Source organism: Fulvia fulva, chromosome 13, assembly GCF_020509005.1.
Source record: "Fulvia fulva chromosome 13, complete sequence".
Classification (NCBI taxonomy): domain Eukaryota; kingdom Fungi; phylum Ascomycota; class Dothideomycetes; order Mycosphaerellales; family Mycosphaerellaceae; genus Fulvia; species Fulvia fulva.
The window spans coordinates 213,361-232,505 of NC_063024.1; the positions used below are offsets into that span (position 1 = coordinate 213,361).

Consider the following 19,145-nt stretch of genomic DNA (forward strand, 5'->3'; position numbering starts at 1 on the left):
CGATGAGCAATCGCAAAGTTCGCACTCCAGGAAGCCGATCGAAAATTCAGGCGCAGTCCTCCGCATGGTCAATTCACAACAATGGCAACGCCAGTAGCTACAGAATACCTTCAGCACAAGTGTCAGAGTGGCATTCAAACATGGCAACTTGCTTCAGCTAGGTGGCTGCGCCTTCGCCATCTCACTAGGAATCCGTTCAACTGCCACGACAGCAGGGCTGTAAGTTGGACGGGCTGTGTATGAAACCTGCACCGACAATACGCTCGCTGTACGCAATTGGAGTAACGTTTACGAAGGAGGTACGCCCGCATAGCACCACGACGCTCTCATATCTCTACTGCATACGACTTGTCAGACAATCCGATGAAGGTCAAGGACGCTCACACTGTCTCGCTCGAGTGCGCACGATGAAATCTCGATTCCACGGCTACGAATCCAGCCTACGAGCTTCCTCCTCAATTGTCTGAGTGCCATCAATGACTCCTGCCTGTTCAGTGTTCTTGCCGCGACGGTAGTGGCGACGCAGATCACGCACTTCGTTCCGATGCCGCTCAATCGCACTTCCGCTCTTCGCTCCGCAACATCGAAGTGAATACATGCCACCACCCAGGAACAATCAAAGCACGCAGCCATAAGCAGACCCAACATCATGAACAACGAACTCGAGGACCTCACTGGACGTCCGGTCGACACAGAGACCCAGGACATAGTCGCCGATACCAGAAAGCAAGCTTGGCGTGCACTTGCAGGATGCGCAATACTGCAGCTCCCCATCTGGGGCATCGCAATGACCTTCGGCATCTTCCAAGAGGCATACACTCGTAGCCACGTGATATCCGGTGGCAGTGCCTCGGGCATCATCGGCACTACCATGAACGGTGTCATGTACCTGAGCATGCCCTTGCTCTTCACCGCACTCGACCGCTCTTGGGCGCAGTATCGGCGAAGCGTGGCGATCGCTGGGATTGTCATATCCAGCCTCGCCTTCCTGGTGTCATCTTGGAGTACGCAGCTGTGGCATCTAGTCCTTACGCAGGGCGTTCTGGCTGCGCTTGGCAGCACGTTGCTCTACAGCCCTACCACACTGTACCTGGATGAGCACTTCACCGCAGGAAAGGCTACTGTATATGGTGCCATCTTGTCCAGCAAAAACATCGTTGGGTCGTGCTGTCCTCTCATTCTCACGGCGCTGCTGGAAAAGTTGGGCTTCCGCTGGACGCTGCGCATATGGGCCGCCGTTGTGCTCTGTACCGGCACCATCGGCATCGCGATCATTCCAACCAAGACCTCGCCATCCAGCCAACTGACACGAGGGGACAGGAAAGTACCCTGGACCTTCCTCCGGCATAAAACGATCTGGATCTATTCATTCGCCAACGCAGTCTTCAGCTGCGGCTACGGAATCCCACAGACATACCTCCCCTCCTACGCACGCGATGTCCTCAAATTATCGACCTTGTCAAGTTCATTGATGATAACCCTCTTCAACGCACCAGGCATCATCTCATGTGTAGGATTTGGTCTACTAAGCGACAAAGCAAAAGTCTCCAGCACGACGAATACCTTCATCTCAGCAGCCGGAACCAGTCTCTCCGCCTTCCTGCTCTGGGGTCTATCATCTAATCGTATCGAAGGTGTCCTCATCGCCTTCTCACTCTTATGTGGCTTCTTCGCTGGGGGCTACTCGTCCACCTGGGGAGGCTGGATCAAAGACCTTGAGCAGGAGGCAGTGGCAAGGAATGAGGCGATCGATACTGGTATGCTGTATGGCTTGTTCAATGGAGCCAGAGGTGTTGGGTATGTGATCAGTGGCGTGGCTGGCGTGGAGCTGCTTCAGGTGGGGTCGGTACAGGAGAACATGAGGTGGGGCTACGGTACAAAATATGGCGCGCTGATCCTGTTCACGGGAGTCAGTGCTGTAGTGGGTGGGTGGAGTGTGCTATGGCGATATCATTCAAGGCCTTCGGTGGGATGAGTACGACTTGCTTGCTGTGAATCTAGAGAGCAGCACGTCCGTGCGACCGTCCTTGCAACGTTGGCCAAGACAGCAAATGCGCACACAGAGCTGTAATTCTCATGCCGCCCCGAGTACCTCTGCAACTCTTCCATCTAGATTGACCATGTCCGTCATCTCCCCGGTTTTCTGACCATACGTTTGCTGAAGACAGTCGCAATGTGTACAAGTCCACGGCGTTCGTTGTCCCGCATACTCCAGTCCAACGCTACACCGTCAGGAGCACACAGCAAAAGCTTGCTAATACGGCACCACCTCCGGCAGGCCGGCTACAAGCTGTGAAGGTGTTCTGCCATTCTTATCCGGGATGTTGTAATCTAAGGTTGATACACACTGAATCGACCGCAGGATATCCAAGCGGGCGTGGGTGGGCTCAGACTCATTGCGCTCCAGCGTCATGTGAAGAGCTGTTTTGCGCTCATGGTCTTGACAGTTCCATTATAGGCCTGGTATGATCTTTAGAAGCTCCAGGTGTTCACAATTGTCGGCTAGGACTGTACGGTGAACTATTGTGCGTCCCAAGGAATCTCGTGTGTTGACATCATGATGTCACCGTGGTAGAGATCGCTTAGGAGCTCCAGCGTGGTATTTCCAGGCCGGAAACGCGGAATGAGTTCGAGGTCACTAGTAGTGACAACAGAGGTTACTGGGTGTGTATCCAGGTAACCATAGAGAATCCCAATGTCCTGATGATATCGCCGACGGGGAACCAAACTGCTCCACGACCATGGTGCTGGTCTTCCCAGTGCCGTCTCACCCCATGTATAACAGTACCAGATAGATCCTTCTCTTCCTTTATTACCTATTTAAATATACCTATCGCTAGGGCTTTAGTAAACTCCTTAGCTATAGCTTCGATCTACTTTTAAGAGAAGCGGTACCGCGATATACTTCTACTCGTATCCTAGGGTATAGTAGGGCGATAGGGTACTTTACTTTAAAAGTCTAGACGGTATCGAGCGCCTATATATTAAGTAATAGCGTACGTATCTAGCGTTCCCACTACCAGGATCCACGTGTTCATATTGCAAGCGTTGTAATTCAAGCATATCTATGACTACCAGTCTAGCATTATCGCTGTCACTCCATCCTTGGACATCGATAGAGTATCGATCGGCATGCCGGCTAAGAGTTGCGGGAACCTGTGCAAGCTCGAGTGGCAGAAGCAGACTTCCTGCATGCTGCAGGTGTAAGGCCCGATCTTCGTTTGCTATGACTACTTTGAACAGCAGCTTGAACACAGTCAAGTACCGGTGGAGGGTAGCCTTCTCCATGAGGGCGTACTGGTCTTGTCGGGTGGTCTGGCCAAGCCAGAAGTCGACGTATTCTGGCCAGTCGTACGGCATTGCCCACATTAGGCCAGCAAAAACATTGGATTCAGTGGTCCAATTAAAGTCGTGATCGATGCTCCAGTAGACATTCGACCTCCATATGGTATTGAAGCTCAGATTGTCACGCTAAAACTCTTCAGTGGTGATACCTATCTTCTGGATCCTCAAGCTGAAGTTGAAGGTCCTCCTCGATCACGTTCTTGACATCGACGCCAATAGCAGCACAGATTGCCGTGTGCTGTTGTGGAAATGCATCAGGGTTATAGACTTCGTGAAGATTGCGCTCGTGGCGAATGACCGCCATCACTACGTCCACAATGGCGCTGCTGTAGTCAGGGCGAATGTGCTGAAGACCCGACTGCGGGATATTCAGGAGAGCGTAGACACGGTCTCTTGGCTGCAGACAATCTAATTCGGATGCTTGACAGACCTGACTGTACAGCGAGTTCCTGGTCGACACATTGCAAAGCCGAGTCAGCATTGACCAAGCGGGACTCTGCAAGCAGCGTTGAGCATCAATCTGAAGCCCCAGTGGGTCAAGACTTTCAAAAGACGGACACGACTCTACGACTTGCAGAAGCTCGGCCAGCTTCCACATCCGCACGTGCTCTAGCCCGCATTGTAAGATGACTGACTTGGCCAGTGTGAGTTCCTGCAACACTCACAATCTTGTCCAATATCGCCTATAGCACAGACGCCTGACTCCAGCTGCAGCCACTTCCTACACTTTGGGCGTTCTTTTCTGCAATGGCACCCGTTGCAGAGCTTTCATTGCCATGCGGCTTTCGCAATAAGCAGGGCCTAACCAAGCGATGACATTCTCGGACTGTCTGTAGATGTCTGCCATGAAAGCCACCTTATGGGAAGGCTCGGCGATATTAGATTGGTCGATTCAGATGGCATCGATCCAGAAGAGTGTTGCACGATAGTGCTTGAAGTCCTGGGCCATCTGAAAAAACCGCAGTAGATTCTTGCCCACTTGTGCCCGCTTACCATCAACGGAGATACAACAACTAGCGTCTGGTCGGCTCCATGTATAGGATAGCGCGGTGTAGCAAGGCGCTTCGCCGAGTATATGAGTACTGAGGGAGCATTGAATGCGGCCACTACCAGGACAAGGTCGCCGGGGCTTCAGCAGTCGTATACAGCGCTGATCTGTATCCACGGGACTGTACGAGTACTCTTTATCGTTCGCTGGCCTAGAAGTTTGCAAGGTCGAGACATTGGAGGCTGGCTTGAAAGCCTCTTCGATGTCGTTGCCCAAGTCGTCAGTGTCCCAGTCAGTTCCCGAAGAGATGCCCCGGTCCACAGAGTGATCAGTGGACTCGACTTCATAATCGGCCGTGTCCCAGTCAGTGTCCCAAGAGATGCCCCGCTCCGCAAAGCGATCAGTGGACTCGACTTCATGTTCGTCTGGGAGAACCCATGCGTCGTCATAGTGCTCGTTCATGGTACACCGCTCGATCAAAGGATGATGACAGAATTGAGCGACACGATACCACCGCAGGGAACTGAATGGTCTCTGGAACGCAGGCTGCCCCACTTTGGTGGCGCTGTCTAGACGCAGACTCAGCCTTCGCCCTTCGCCATTCGAGAGGCCGCACTATAACAACGTGGTAGAGCGATTGAGTGCGAGACAAGGATTTGCCTGAGATACCATAACGAATCACCGGGCATACTGTCGCTGGACCAGATCGGCCGGAAATGTCCCAGCGAGGTATGCGCTAGTAATGTGCAACGAACGACGAAGTGGCGAAAGTAGGTTTACGCATCCACTGAAAGTTCCGGCATCCATCCTACACGCAAGATAGTCGTCTGCCTGAGTAACCACATCGAATAGCTCGGAATACTGTCGCTGCCTCAGGTCAACCGCAACTATTAGTCGAGCATGACGTGAGCTGGTGCTGCGTAACGCGATGGCGAAAGAGCGTCAAGCGATGTTCCGGGACCACTGGAAGTGGCGGCTTCGAGAAGGATGATACAATATCAATCTATCCACGCTATATCGCTAAGCTCAGTATACAAAGATACCATCCAAGACCCTACGCCTTGAGCGCAAGTATCACCTCCGCCGCCCTCTCCGCCGCGATAACAACCCCAAAACTCGGATTCGTCGTAAGCGGCGGCACAATACTCGCATCCACCACATGAAGATTCTCCGTCCCCTTGACTACCGTATTCGTATCCACACACTCCCCAAGTCTGCAACTACTGCTCCAGTGGTTGACATTGCCGAGAGTATATTGACTCGCGGTGGTGATGTATTTCTTGATCTCCTCCTTACTAGCATCCGCCGGGATGTTACGTGGTGTAAGGCCAGACTTCGGCAGGGAGGCGAAGATGTCATGGATAAAGGACGCGATGGCGTCGGCATCTTGGCCTTCGGAGTCGGTGTAGAAGAAGGGTTTCTCCTGGCCTGGAGCGCCGGTGGTCATGTTCAATGCCACTTTGCCTAGCGAGCGCATGCCTGATGTGCCGTAGATATTCAGGGTGATGGTATCGTCTTCCATATACTCCCCAAAGCCACTCGAATCAATCGTGCCCTGTACACCGACCGCGTCGCCGTTGGGGTATTTGTACTCATTCCAGAACGCGGAAGTCTCAGAGGCGAAAGCGTATGGTCCCTGGCGATCTTTGAGGTACGCATCGCGGTCGGCGGGGACTGGGTCCGTGTAGTTGTAGACGTATGACGTGACGCTCGGGCCGGAAAGCTCGATGAAAGTGTTTGGGTTGTCGAAGAGGCCGGCGCCGACTGCTTTGTTCTCGATCCAGGTTTTGGAGTCGGTCTTGAGCAGGCCGTGGGTCGAAAGGTTTTGGAGGACGGCGGTGTCACCGATGCCGCTGAGCATCAGGAGCTGAGGGCTGAAGAGGGCGCCGCCACTGAGGATGACGCGACCGCCCTTGGGTGAGAGGGAGATGGCGCTGTCCTTGCCATCGATTGTGACATCAACGCCAGTAGCTTTTGCGCCATCGCGGACCACACGCTTGACCTGAACGCCACTCTGGAACTTGAAGTTGCTGCGCTTCAAGCTAGATTGAAGGTATGTCTTGACTGGTCCACTGCGTTGTCCATTCTCGTACATGAACTCGGGACGACCCCAGGTCTTGACTTTCTCGTTTGGAACATCATTGAACTCGACGTCCTTGTAGCCAGCGCCGTCAACGAGCCACTTCTTGGCCGCATAGTAGCCAGAAACCGCAGTGCCGTTCGTCCTTGGGTCGCTCGTGTAAGGCTGCTGCTTGCGGACTTTGTCGATGGCGCATTGCATGTCCTCCGACTTCCATGAGTCGGGGAAGTATCGATCGAAGTCGGTAGCGGGTGGCTGAAACCATAGTCCAGCGTTGATGGCGGTGCATCCGCCGATTGTGCATGCTCCGTACGAGTTTAGCTTTTCTGCAGGGCATAGTAAGTCGTCGCTCGGGTTCGAGTAGATCGACTTGTACAGCCCAGGCACATCGACTCTGCTGAGATCTGTGTCGTTGAGCCAACCCGGTCGTTCCCGTCCGCCAGTAATGTAGTATGATGGTCCACCCTGTTCCAGTAGAAGTGTCTTCTTGCCCGCTTCGCTCAGTCGATCCGCCACAACGATTCCTGCGGGTCCAGCTCCAACGACAATGACATCCCAAGCATCCTCAGGCGCAGGAGAACCCGCCGGTAGTGCACTAACAGTCGCAACTGCAAGCGATAGAAGTACTGTCGTATTAACCTTCATGATGCTGTCGATATAGTATAATGCCTGTAAGAATAGCGAAACACGACAAGTCTTCCAAGCCCGACTCTTGTATGTGCAACAAAGGTACAGTGATGTCTATACAGACTTTCCATTGATCCAAGCACCAAAGCTTCTCGAAATGTATTGTTAGAACAAGCAGTGTTCGGATCTGCCGCCACTTGCATCAAACGAGTGTAGCGTGTCGTAGTGTGCCAGCCGGTGTCTGCCGGCTTTGGAGAACACGAGAAGCGCAGCCTCGCCACTGCCCCGACCCCCAGTTAGCTGACATGACCCCAGTTGCCAATCAATTGCCCATCAAATCTCATCAATATCGACTATCTTGCACGTCGCCGTTGCGCCTCGGGAATGGCACATCGGCGGGGCCCCTCCCACTCGTTGCCGGCTCGAGTGCGCAGAAAAGATGGATGCTAAGGGGTCTTCAGGTGCAAGGTAAAGTTGTAATGGCAAAGCTCAATCAAATTGTCAGCTATTGGCTCGGGGCCCTTCGGCCAGCTGGGGGTCGGGAAAGTGCAGCAGGGAACACGAGGTCAAATTTTCTCTTTCCGAGCCGCATCCCTTTGAAAACTCAATGGCGCTTGGCAGTTCATCACTTAGATCCCTGTACCCTTGCACACAACAACGAGCCCACGCAAAATCTGTCCGTGCAGCAGACCAGAGTCTTGTATAGCGCAAACAAGGGCAGAAGACGCTACCCGCGGAAACCTTCAAAGAGATAGCAGCGACGAAGGTTACATTTGTAATTCTTGTTGCTGGGCCGTTCTGCAGGTCAGATCTCACGGCGCCATAGCTGAAAGTGCCAGGAATAGGAACACCGAACAGCACTTCGCAGGTCCGTCAGGCATTTTGTCAGCCAAACCCTGCATATAGCGACTGCCCTGTTCGAGTGATTTGCAGCTCCTTCGGACAAAAGTCGCATCGCTGCAGCGTGGAAGACGACATCCGTATTTGCTGTCAGGACAGTCGGCATCGTCAAGTCCACTTACTCCGGCTGGTGATTCGTGACACATGTCGTTGTGTTGGACTTCCTCTTCACAATCGCCTGCCTTGTCTGAGCCTTACGCGTTACGTGACAGAAAGCTTGGCCTGTGGTAAGACACTTGGCGACTGTATCCGCGCATCGCGGTGATGGAAGCACATAGCGATCGCCCAGGAACGAGCTCAGATCATACGTAAGCTGCTGACTCTATACGGATCTGTCGCACATGGCGTCTGTTTAGGAAGTGCTGGCTTCGTCGAAGGATAACAGGAGATCCCTCGTTGCATTCCAACGGAGCGATGGATCGTGACCATGTCCGCTGCGATAAACTTGACGAACCATAGCGGATGCAACCAGAAACAGACCCAGGAAACGCCAGGTCGGGCTCCAGATCGCTTGCTGCGTTGACATTTCGAAAGTGGCTCGGCCTGTGGTAGTGGAGTCGCCAGGACCGCTGCAAGGCGCGTGTGTTCTGGTCGCTCTGGTTGTGCCTGGCCATTGCAGTAATTGTGCCAGGCCATTGCAAGACAGATCCCAGTCCAGCTAGGCATCCAGTATCCGGCGCAAAACCCGTGGATGTGTGAATATGTTGCCGTGTCGCCATCATTCATTGCAAAGTTCTTACGCTCCATTCAATCCCACCTCCTCCCAATAACCGGCCGAGCCGGATCCCAAGGCCCATGAATCTCATTCTTATACCTCTGCAACCCAATCAACCACCAACTCGTCACTCCCATACTGAGACAACAAACCAATCCACCCAACACCACACCCACAATCGCCATGCCCCACGCCCCACCACTAATCGTGACACTCAGTCCGCCTGAAGCCAACACAACCAGCAAGACCGTCAGCCATAAATGCCCTGTCCAGCTGTGATGTCGGAGATGTCGTCGAAAGACTGGGAAGAGCCCGAAGACCTCGATTGAGAATAGGGTAAGGGAGAAGACGTGAGTCGTGGTGGGCAGTCGGGAGGCTAGAACGGTGGAGGCCATGAGCGCGGCGTTGGTGGAGAGGGAAGCGGGAAATTTCGCGGCGGGTCCGGCGCCGTAGTCGAAGGTGAAGACGTTGATGCCCATGAGCCAGGAGGATAGGGCCCAGATTGAGTCCGATGATGTTGAGAGTGTGAGGGATTTGAGGATTGGCGAGAGTCCAAGGAGTGAGCAGTAGATCAGAATCGCTGACTTCGCCGTCGTCAGACGTTCCTGCATCCGAGGTGAGAATGGACTGGGCGAGCCTCCATATGGTGTGATGAAAGCCGAACTCGTCGGAATAGTCTCCCCATGTCCATTCCCATTACCAAGCGGTGAACTCGCACCACTTTGCCCATATCCCATACCCACACCCTGTCCAACCCCAATCGACCCAGCACTAGCATCCCTCGAATGACTCCTCGTACTAACCAAACTCCCATACCCCGTCCCATTTCCTCTTTCTTGATCCTCCTCTTCCACACTGCCCTCGCCCTCTTCACCCCCCTCTTCCTCCCCTTCTTCCTCCCTAGTCTGCCAATAATCCCTAAAAACCCACCCCAACACCGTACACCCCGTCGCCCACCCAACCACCACACTCGGCTCCACGCGCCCCTCATGAATCGCACTAAAACAACTCACAAACACAATCACCGAGCAAACATGCTGCACGATAATTGTGCTATCGGCCACCAGGGGCCAGAATTCATAGGGACGCAGGCGCGGGTTGCGTTGGAGGTGGTCTAGGAATGTTTCTTCGTCGGTGTAGTTGTCTGGGTAGGATTGTTTTACCCAGAGGAGTTTTTTCCATTGGCCATTGGGCATGACTTTGGGGATACCGTCGTTGTTGTCGCCGTGGCGGCGGCGAGAGGAGGAGCGGCCGCGGCGTTTGGAGCGTTCGGTGCGGCGTGATGTGCCTGCGTAGGAGGCATTGGCCGGGTAGGAGGCATTGCCTACGCTGTTGGAATACTGCGACCCCCCGTACTGCGCATGCGCGAAACTCCCCGCCGTCACAGTCCCACTCCTGCCCAAACTACCCTTCCTCGGCGGGGAGGTATACGCATCTTCAGGACGGAGGTGTTGGGCTGATTCGCGGCGTTCGAGGGTACGGCGCACGGCGGAGTTGATAGAGCTGGCGCGGGAGGATTGGACGGTCGATGAGGCTGTTGAGTTATATGGAGGCATTGCCTCGAGTCTGTGGTTGTTTATGGCATTGTTGTTGTATGTGAGTGGAAGGGAGAGGGCGATGGATGTTGGGGGTTGGCATTGAATGTAGGATGGAGCCCTCGGAGAGTTTGGGGAAGGGCTCGCGTAAAGTTGCCGGGTGTTAGGGCTAAGGTTGTGGTTGGGGGCTGGAATAAGTCATGGGATAGCGACGGCAGTGGCTATAGGGTATATCAGCTACTGCGACTTCATAGTCTGTCTCCTTGTTATGTTCCAGTATTGATGTACGATTTTCACCAGCATCGGAAGACTGTGTGCTTCACGGTGGACGATCTAAATTTCTGGCCCTCCTTGAACATGCACTTACTAAACCGCACGACCTCAATCAACTCCCATCGGCGATCAGATTCGAAGCTGGAACAAAGCGATTAGAACACCGGCTCTTCTTAAGAGCACTCACTGACCTCACGACAAGTGAAAACGAACCATCGCAATGAGTCAATGACATGCCAAAGAAACTTTCATCATAATATAACCTACATGACCACTCCCCTTCAGCAGTCACTATATCTGTTTTCTGGTAGTACTTGCATCACTTCAAAGCTCCTCCTTCGTCTTCACCTCCGCGACACTTTCAGCCTCAGCAGTCGCTTTAGCCTCAGGAATACTCCTCTCCTTTGCCAAATCCGCATCCGCAACATTGCCCGCCGGCGCAGTATTCGGCTCACCCTCATACGCATCACCAACAGGCATAGTTTGCGGATCCACACCCTCTGGCTTAGCAGGAGGAGCGCCATCGTGGCCCTCGACGATGCCATCGTGTACCTCGTTACCAGCCTCGTCGACAAGGCGCGTGCGAGTCTCGTAGCGGGTGGAGAAGGAGACCTTGCCCTCGAGAGCCTTGACCTGCTCCTCGTCGAGGAGGTTGCCGTCTTCGTCGCGGTACTCGATCTTCTCCTCCGTGATGGCGCCTTCCATTGGGATCTGAGCTGCTGCTTGTGGTGTGACGAAGACGTCCTTTTGTGGGTCTTCTGCGACAGGTGGTGCAGGTCCGTGGGCTGCTTGCGTTGTTGGGGCGGCTCCGGCAGCGCTTGGTACAGCAAGCGAGTAGTCGGCGTACTATTTGAGGTCAGCAAGAGCTGCCTGTGCCCACGCGGGGCGGTTGGGGGTGATATTGGGCTGACTTACCGAGTCGTAGAAAGTGTTGCAGTCCCAGTCCCAAGTATCCATCAACTTCACGCGGTTGCACTCGGACTTTGTCCACTTGTTGCCGTAGGCGAGCGGCGAGTAAAGCGCAAAAACAGCAATTGACAAAGCCAAGAAGATGGTGGCAGCAGACATGCCAACGTATGGCTTGTTGCGGAGGCTGAGCGAGCCAAAGCTGACGCGGTTGAAGCCGAAATCCATAATTTGGCAAAGCGCGATAATAGCAAAGTACAGTGCTGGGAAGTAGTGGTGCAAGAAGAGCTGACGCTGCATGAGGAAGAAGGGGAAGTAGTGGAAGGACCAGCCGAGGACGGAGGTACCAGTCTCGTATGCGAAGCGGCGGACGGTGGTGTACTTGTGGTCGTCGAAGCTGCGTTGCCATCGGACGACGATGAGAGCGATAAAGACGCCATAGAAAGCAACGGCTGCAGTGCTAGACAACCAAATCAATGGGTTGCCAATGAGGTAGATCTGACGATGGTCCTTGCCCCAGAAGTTGATACCACGGGAGAGTATCGGCCATGATGGTGGGCGAGAATCCCAGGCGTGGGACTCAACGAGGCCTGCGTTGGTAGTCCACATGACCTTCTGCAGCTCCCAGAACTTGCCGAAGAAACCAGGGTTGCGGTAGTTGACCTTCTCGGCATTCTCCTTCAATCCTGGGTGGATGTTGCTCTCGATGTACCAGATGCTGTTCGGTAGTGTACCGCCCTTAGCGCAAGTCACCTCCTGCTGCTCGAAACCCCAGTCGGGGAGCTTGACCTTGTGGGAGAAGAGTACACATCCAGTCATGATATGGACAAGCTTGAACTTGGACTGAATAGTGCGAAGACGCTCCTTAGCAGCCTTGCCGTCAGACATGGACTTGACAATCTCAATACGGAACAGATCGTTCGCGTCGCCCTCAAAGCCTTCATAACCGTATGCGGAGACCTCGTTCTGCCAGTCGGCCTCAGTGACGGGTGGTCGGACATCGTGGGAGTGGACGCGGCGGGCGGTGGTGACATGATAGAGACGAATGATGTCGCCGTCCTTGGCGTACTCTGGCTCGAACCTGTCCCATGCGAGAGGTCCAACAACGCTGGTGTTGCCAGTTGGGTCCGTGGCCCAATCGATTGGCTGAGTCTGGTTCTCAATCAAGAAAACATTGTTCTCGTCCTTGTGTGGGTAAAGAGTAATCTGCTGCTGTTTGCTACCTCCTGGGTACATATGAGAGTGCGAGTGTAGGTAGCCTCCCTGAGTGTTGTGGTGTCGCAAGCTGATGCGGGAACCGAAAGCAACATCGGCTGGTACATCGGCCATTCCCTTGGAGTTGAGCGTAGACTGGAACTCGCTGCTCATGAAACCGTCTCCGTCACCTGGGTTGACGAGGCAGAGGAAGTGGATGGCGAACATGCCCATGTAGAAAGTTATCGGGATGATGATCAGGCAGAAGATGCGCGCGAAGAGGTGCTTGAACCAGACACGCATGGTGACGTTCCTGGTGTCGCCGAGAAGTACCCAGAGCTGAACGATAGTCAAGGAACCGACCCAGGCGATGGTGAAGAGACCGACCCACTTGACGCTGACTGTCGCGCCGAGGGTCACACCAGTCGCAGCCAGCCAGAACCACCAGCTGGGTGTGAATGCATTACGTGGTCCAAGCTCATGCTGGTTCGTGAAGGAGAACCACGATAGTCCAGTGAGTGCGGTGAAGATGACGAGTGGAGAGTCCAAGAGAATCAGTCGCGACTGTGTGACGAAACCGTTCTCGAATGTAAGAAGTGCAGCCCCCAGCGCCGCGAATGTAGTCTTGACTCCCGAAGCTCTTAGTGTAAGGAACATGACAGGCACAGCAAGGACACCAAGAAGCGCGGGCAGCAGTCGCATAGCAACATACGGCACGCCGGGCTCGAGGTAGTCCTTACCAATGTCCTTGAAGTCGAACTCTCCGTCGAAGCCAGCCAGCCATCCCGCCAGCGTGATCAACAGCTTCGCGAGGGGTGGATGCACGTCCATGAAGAACTTGCCCTTGATGTACTTGCTCGCGAAGCCACCAAAGTGGACTTCATCGAAGACGACACTGCTGGGCTGGTATATGCGGAACAAGCGCACAAACAGCGCGACGACTGTGACTACGCCCAGCCATTCCCAATCGGTGCTCTTGAGGTTGAGGATGTTGTTGTCGGTGACACCAGGCGAGGTGTAGTCGTAGCTGGGGTGCGGTGGCTTGTATGGGGAAGTCTGAACCATTTCGGGGGTCGTGATCTTGCCATTGGCTTGGTGGCTGCTGTCGTGTGCTGTGCGTTTCTGCTGCGAGTTGGCGCGCTGTTGCTGCGCCGATCGTGTCGTCATGCTATAGGTGGTGTCCCGGTGCAGGGAGGGTATGTCCCAAGGCCGGGAGGGTGTGCTGGAGTAGGTTTAGATATTGGCCAGGCTGCCCATGCGCGCAGATCAGTGTCGCATGTGAAGCTTCGAGGCTGTTCAATCTATTCGACACCTGACTCGTGCTGTCCGTCTAGAACGCGGCGAGTAGCAAAGTGGCAGTAGTGGATGAAGGAGAGACAAGAACGAAGGTGGTGGCGTAGAAGAAGGGGGGAGACGCTGGTGCTGCAAGGCGAGAAGTGCTGCAGCAAATCGTCTTCAGCTGCGCGTAGAGATACGTGGAGGTTCTAAGAAAGGGATTACAGGGTCTCCGCTCCGCCGCTAAAAACGTTCACGATGTCGCCAAGGCTCGTGCAACGAAAGCTTCAATCCTCCCATCACGACCATTCTCTGCACCAGCAACACGACTTACCATCGCACGCCGAACGACCACCGTCGCCGACATTTTCACGAGCTGCATCACAACTTAGCGACCGAATTGATTGACATATTCACACGCCAGGTAGGACATCAACCATCATGGCCGCCGCGAATGGCGAGGTTGCCAACGACGATACAGCACCCCAGGATGACTTCACCCAGAGAGGCCCCCCGGGCACCATCCTGCCTCCCAAGTCGATGCGGGACATGATCGAGAAGGTGGCAGCATATATTGCACGCAATGGAAAGACGTTCGAGGACAAGGTGAGAGCGGGAGGCGCTGCAAAGACTGCATACCTCGAGCCGGAAGACGCCTACCACGCCTACTACAAATGGCGTGTCGACGAGATCAAATCTGGTCGCGGACTGGATGCGAACGCGCAGAACATTGCCCGCAAGACAGACCCGAACTTCGCCGGCAAAGAAACACTGAAGCCACCACCGGAATGGCAGTTCAGCGCTCGTATGCCCAACATCAGTGCGCAGGATATGGAGATTGTCAAGCTTACTGCCTTGTATGCGGCCAAGAATGGCAGGAGCTGGGTCACTGGTCTGGCGCAGAGGGAAGGACACAACTACCAATTCGACTTTTTGCGACCGCAGCATTCGCTCAACAACTTCTTCATGCGAATGGTGGATCAGTACAAAGACTTGCTTGAGGGAGAAACGGCGGATCATGGTGCGCCTCAGAAGAAGCGCGTTGCGGGGTTGCAAGAGCATGTCACAAACCGCTTCCACGTTCTCGAGAGTGCGAAGAAACGCGCACACTACCAGCAGCATCTGGAGAAGCAAAAGGTGGAGAAGGAAGAGAAAGCCGAGAAGGAGCGGATAGCCTTCGCACAGATCGACTGGCACGACTTCAGCGTGGTGCAGACGGTCACCTTCGATGCGGCAGACGAGCAGGTCGACCTCCCACCACCAAAGACACTCAACGATATGCTGTCGCTGAGTCTGGAAGAGAAGGCCAACATGCGTATTGATCCGAACAGAAGACTCGAGGAGTCGGTACCTGGCTTCGATGATTACGAAAACTTCTACGGCCAGCAACAGCAATTCCCCGCAGCTCAAATGCCGCAGGGATACAACCCTCAGGCACCGGCTTCGGCTTCGGCATCGCCATCGCAAGGCACGCCGTACGCACCACCACCATCAGAAGTACCGACCGTGCAAGCTGAACGTGAGCGGATACGTGCAGCTGCAGCTGCCAACAAGCAGCAAGCACGCGTGCGCACCGACTACGTTCCACAAGCTCAACTCCGAAACCAGATGCAAAACACCTCGATATGTCCAATCTGTAAGCAGCCAATTCCAAACAATGAAATGGAGCAGCACATGAAGATCGAGGCACTATCACCAGAATGGCGAGAACAAATGGCCAAGAATCAGCATCGAAGTTCCACCACCAACCTCAACACTGCCGACGTTGCGAACAACCTCAAGCGTCTGGCGTCTCAACGAGCAGACGTCTTCGACCAGGTCACAGGTCAAGCGTTGAGTCCAGAGGAACAGGAGCGACGAAAGCGAGCAGAGTTGGGAGCCTACGATGGCATCAGTCAGGCGCCGAATCCTGCAGCTCTGGGTGCGATGGGACAACCGCCTCCAGGAGCCTTCCCACCTGGTGCTCAGCCGACAGATGTTCAGCAGCAGATCAGACAGCTGCATGAGAGGTACAAGAGGTGAGAAGGACACCTATGAAGCACATGAAGAATCACTTGGATGCTTCTAAACCATTGCGCCGCTTGGATACTGCCATTTTCCTACTGATAGTCGGGAGACGGTCAGCCGGCGTGCTGACCTGCTATCACTGCCGAAACTAGGCATCGAGTCGACCAACGCCTCCACCCGAGCTACACACTGCCATCGTGCCCAAGCTCTGGCACTCGACACGAAAAAGCCACGCCACGGCATTGGACTGTATGCCATTCCAGTCACCAATTCTGGTGCACCTCATCGAGTACGCCTGCGCCAGATATGCATATAGGTACAAACACCACCATCCTCACAAGCTCAGCACGACTAACACTCCTCCAGTACTGTACAAACCACACCATCCGTCGGGCCTCACGCCTCAACGCCACTACTTGTCTACGCACTCTCCCCCCAATCCACCATCGAATCTACTCATTCCTATCCCTCTCTCCCGCTGCACACACACACCCCCCTCCTCAGTATACGTCGTCTTTCCGTACCGTACCCCATCGTGGGTCGGTGCTACTAATGGGAGACTCGTTTGTCAATGGAGGTAAATTGATGTTCCCGTTCGCACCTATTCGAGAATTTTTGACCAAATGTTTCGGGTATCTCTTCTTGATCCTTGGATTTTTGGTGGAGGGGTGCTGGCTTGTTGGGCGGGTACAAAAGGTTCTCCTGATGCAGAGTTTTTGAGGAGGGAGAGGTGATGTCTATGTGGGCTGGTGTCATGTTGCCAGTGCTATTGCTATTGCTGTGGATGTGTGGGCAAAGGGAAGCGTGGTGCGAGTGTATGACTCTCATCCCTGCCTTTTACCTGTGCGGTATCGGTGGGAAGGTGTCAGCGCTCATGGCTGTCATGGCGGGAAGGTCTGTCGAGGAAGACGACGTCCAATGCCAAGGTGTCTCCAAGTGAGCGCTATTTTCTTATCGAGAGCAGTCTGAAGCCCAGGAAAGGTCAGTAAAGATGTGGCCAGAGATGGTATTCAGTGCTTATGCTTCAACCTTCTATACAGTCTCCGCATTGCTACTCCCACTCTCCTTCCGCCCCTTCTCATTCCCATCATCGAGATGCTTATTCTCCTCTTGCAAACAATCCACATCATCCTGCGCTGTCTTACTCTTATGCCGCAGTCCGTGTCCATACTTCAAGAACAAAATCGGCGTAAACGCAAACAACGTCGCCACAGCCGCCAGAGTCGTCGCGGCAATATTCGTCCCCAGTCCTGAGAACATCTGATGTGCGAAAAGGGGAAAGGCAGCGGCCGCGATCGTCCTCGTAGTGCTAAGGGCTGATACGGCAGATGCTGCGTAATCGCCGTACGAATCTGTGACGTAGCCGAACAGGACGTACGAGAAGTCTGTAGTGGCGAAGCCGATACAGATGAGACCTATCATGGAGACGGGCCAGGGAACAGTTGTAACTCTGGGTGGTACTGTCCATGCGAAGATCCAGAGGCCAAGGGCGAAGATTGGGCACGCGATTGCGAAGGATCTGATCTTGGTTTCTGGGACGATGCGAACGTTGTTTTCGTGGCATTTCCGATAGACGTGATGGTCGTAGAAGCGCGGGAGCATGTCAAGGAGGATTCCGATTAGGATAGCGACGAAGGAGAGGGATGAGGAGACGTCGTTGAAGGTATTGTCGAAGGGAGGGTCGGTGTATGCAACTGTGAGTCCAGCTGTCAGACCATACAGCAGTCCGAACGCGATGGCGCATAAGCACGCGCAGAACAGCACAATCGGCTCCGTCGTAAGGAACACCAGCGGACGGAAGAGCGTATCCCGCACAAACCCCCTCAGCGAGAATTCTCCCGACATGTCAGGCCCATGAATATCCCCCCTCCCAGTCTCCTCCCTAACCACCTTAACCTTCCCCTGCAACAACTGCTCCGCCTTACTCTCCCTCACCCCAACCGACAACGCAGCCGAAACAGCCGACACAATCGCACTAATCCAAAAAAACCCACCTCCACCCACACCTCTCCGTCACATACGCCGCATACACCGGCCCCAGGGCCAACCCCACAAACCCCGCCCACGTATACCCAGAAACCACCCCAATCCTGGCCCTGGCATCGAACATATCCTGAAAATTCCCAAACGCCACCGTCGCCGGGATAGCCGCTGCGACGCCCTGAAACCAGCGGCCGACGTACAGGCCCGCGACGGAGGGGACTGCGGCGGTGAGGATCGAAAAGACGCAGAAAGTGCAGGTGGCGACGATGTAGAGGGTTCGACGGCCGAAGGTCTCGGAGATGGGCGCGAGGACGATGCCGCCGAGGGTTTGGCCGAGGAGGTAGATGCTGACGAAGGCGAAGTAGGAGAGGGTGCGGCTTGTGTGGAATTCTTCGCGGGCGGTGTCTGCGGCGCCGGTCTGTGGATTGGATCGTCAGTGGTGGGGAAGGGATTGGTGGGCATGGGTTGGGACGACTTACGCCTGCTGAGCTGATGCCGGTCATGTAGAGTTCTAGCCAGCAGATGACGATGGTGGTGTAGTACTTTGTGAAAGGGTTCCAGTTGCGAGGGTGGTCGGTGGCATCGTCGTTCCAGCGGACTTCGTTGCCGTCGAGGTGGACGCCGTGGTGTGCTAGGGTGTCATCTTGGGGCTTCAGCTCTTCCGCAGAAGAGGTGTTGGTGCTCATCTACAGTTACTGCGAGTGCTGGCCGGGCATTCGATGTCTAGGGATTCAGGGTGTGAGTTGTTAGGTGTGGTAGACGGCGGGAATCACCAAGCCAGCAATGCAACCAATTCACACCACAATACTGTACGCTAGACCGATGTTCCGGATAGTCATGGGCGGTGACATTCAATCGCCACCGTGGACGAAGGATGACGACGGCCATGCTGCTCAAGTGAGGGAGTCGAAACAGCTGGAGGAAAAGCATCGTGGATCAGCAGTAAGCGGCTTCATTGATTCTGTTATCTAGATAAGGTTCATTAGCGTCAGATCTCCCTGTCAAAGGGGGACTAGCATCTGGTTGTGAGGCTTGGATAGGCATAGTCCGACAGCTTCGTTTCTTTGGCTCATCAACAGCTTCAGCCTCAAAACACGACTGCTGCGGTCTGCAAATAGCCGTACTGAGGCTTCAAGTATCAAGCTGCAGGGCAATCTATGACGCGAAACGTGCCTAAGTTATCTTTGCGAAGCTCGCATTCTGTTACGCATCTTCTTCCTTTGACATGGATGCGCTACTGGAAATGATGCACGATCGAAGATCTAGGGTCGGAGCATTACAACACGCTAGGTTGGTAGGTGCATAAATTGTCCGCGG

The 19,145-nt window shown here is 54.4% G+C and overlaps 7 protein-coding genes across 7 annotated transcripts; 2 read left to right on the forward strand and 5 right to left on the reverse strand.

Moving 5' to 3' along the window:
* Positions 1 to 649: 649 nt before the first annotated feature.
* CLAFUR5_14148 (MFS-type transporter pynF) lies at positions 650 to 1,975 on the forward strand (the record flags this gene model as incomplete). Its single annotated transcript, XM_047913296.1, has 1 exon — positions 650 to 1,975. One exon carries the CDS (start codon positions 650 to 652, stop codon positions 1,973 to 1,975), a length of 1,326 nt encoding a protein of 441 aa, XP_047769549.1.
* Positions 1,976 to 4,237: 2,262 nt separating this feature from the next.
* CLAFUR5_14149 (uncharacterized protein) lies at positions 4,238 to 4,795 on the reverse strand (the record flags this gene model as incomplete). The annotated part of the gene is made up of 1 exon (XM_047913297.1): positions 4,238 to 4,795. The coding sequence occupies one exon, from the start codon at positions 4,793 to 4,795 to the stop codon at positions 4,238 to 4,240; it is 558 nt and encodes a 185-aa protein (XP_047769550.1).
* A 592-nt stretch (positions 4,796 to 5,387) lies between these two features.
* On the reverse strand, positions 5,388 to 7,058 carry CLAFUR5_14150 (Cellobiose dehydrogenase; the record flags this gene model as incomplete). Its single annotated transcript, XM_047913298.1, has 1 exon — positions 5,388 to 7,058. One exon carries the CDS (start codon positions 7,056 to 7,058, stop codon positions 5,388 to 5,390), a length of 1,671 nt encoding a protein of 556 aa, XP_047769278.1.
* A 1,629-nt stretch (positions 7,059 to 8,687) lies between these two features.
* Positions 8,688 to 10,211, reverse strand: CLAFUR5_14151 (Phosphatidylinositol N-acetylglucosaminyltransferase GPI2 subunit; the record flags this gene model as incomplete). The annotated part of the gene is made up of 1 exon (XM_047913299.1): positions 8,688 to 10,211. The coding sequence occupies one exon, from the start codon at positions 10,209 to 10,211 to the stop codon at positions 8,688 to 8,690; it is 1,524 nt and encodes a 507-aa protein (XP_047769251.1).
* A 576-nt stretch (positions 10,212 to 10,787) lies between these two features.
* CLAFUR5_14152 (Dolichyl-phosphate-mannose--protein mannosyltransferase 1) lies at positions 10,788 to 13,730 on the reverse strand (the record flags this gene model as incomplete). The annotated part of the gene is made up of 2 exons (XM_047913300.1): positions 10,788 to 11,309; positions 11,379 to 13,730. The coding sequence occupies 2 exons, from the start codon at positions 13,728 to 13,730 to the stop codon at positions 10,788 to 10,790; spliced, it is 2,874 nt and encodes a 957-aa protein (XP_047769253.1).
* A 549-nt stretch (positions 13,731 to 14,279) lies between these two features.
* Positions 14,280 to 15,860, forward strand: CLAFUR5_14153 (Pre-mRNA-splicing factor; the record flags this gene model as incomplete). The annotated part of the gene is made up of 1 exon (XM_047913301.1): positions 14,280 to 15,860. The coding sequence occupies one exon, from the start codon at positions 14,280 to 14,282 to the stop codon at positions 15,858 to 15,860; it is 1,581 nt and encodes a 526-aa protein (XP_047769252.1).
* A 1,017-nt stretch (positions 15,861 to 16,877) lies between these two features.
* Positions 16,878 to 18,514, reverse strand: CLAFUR5_14154 (MFS-type efflux pump MFS2; the record flags this gene model as incomplete). The annotated part of the gene is given in 3 exon segments (XM_047913302.1): positions 16,878 to 17,820; positions 17,840 to 18,246; positions 18,308 to 18,514. The coding sequence occupies 3 exon segments, from the start codon at positions 18,512 to 18,514 to the stop codon at positions 16,878 to 16,880; spliced, it is 1,557 nt and encodes a 518-aa protein (XP_047769255.1).
* Between the last annotated feature and the right edge of the window lie 631 nt (positions 18,515 to 19,145).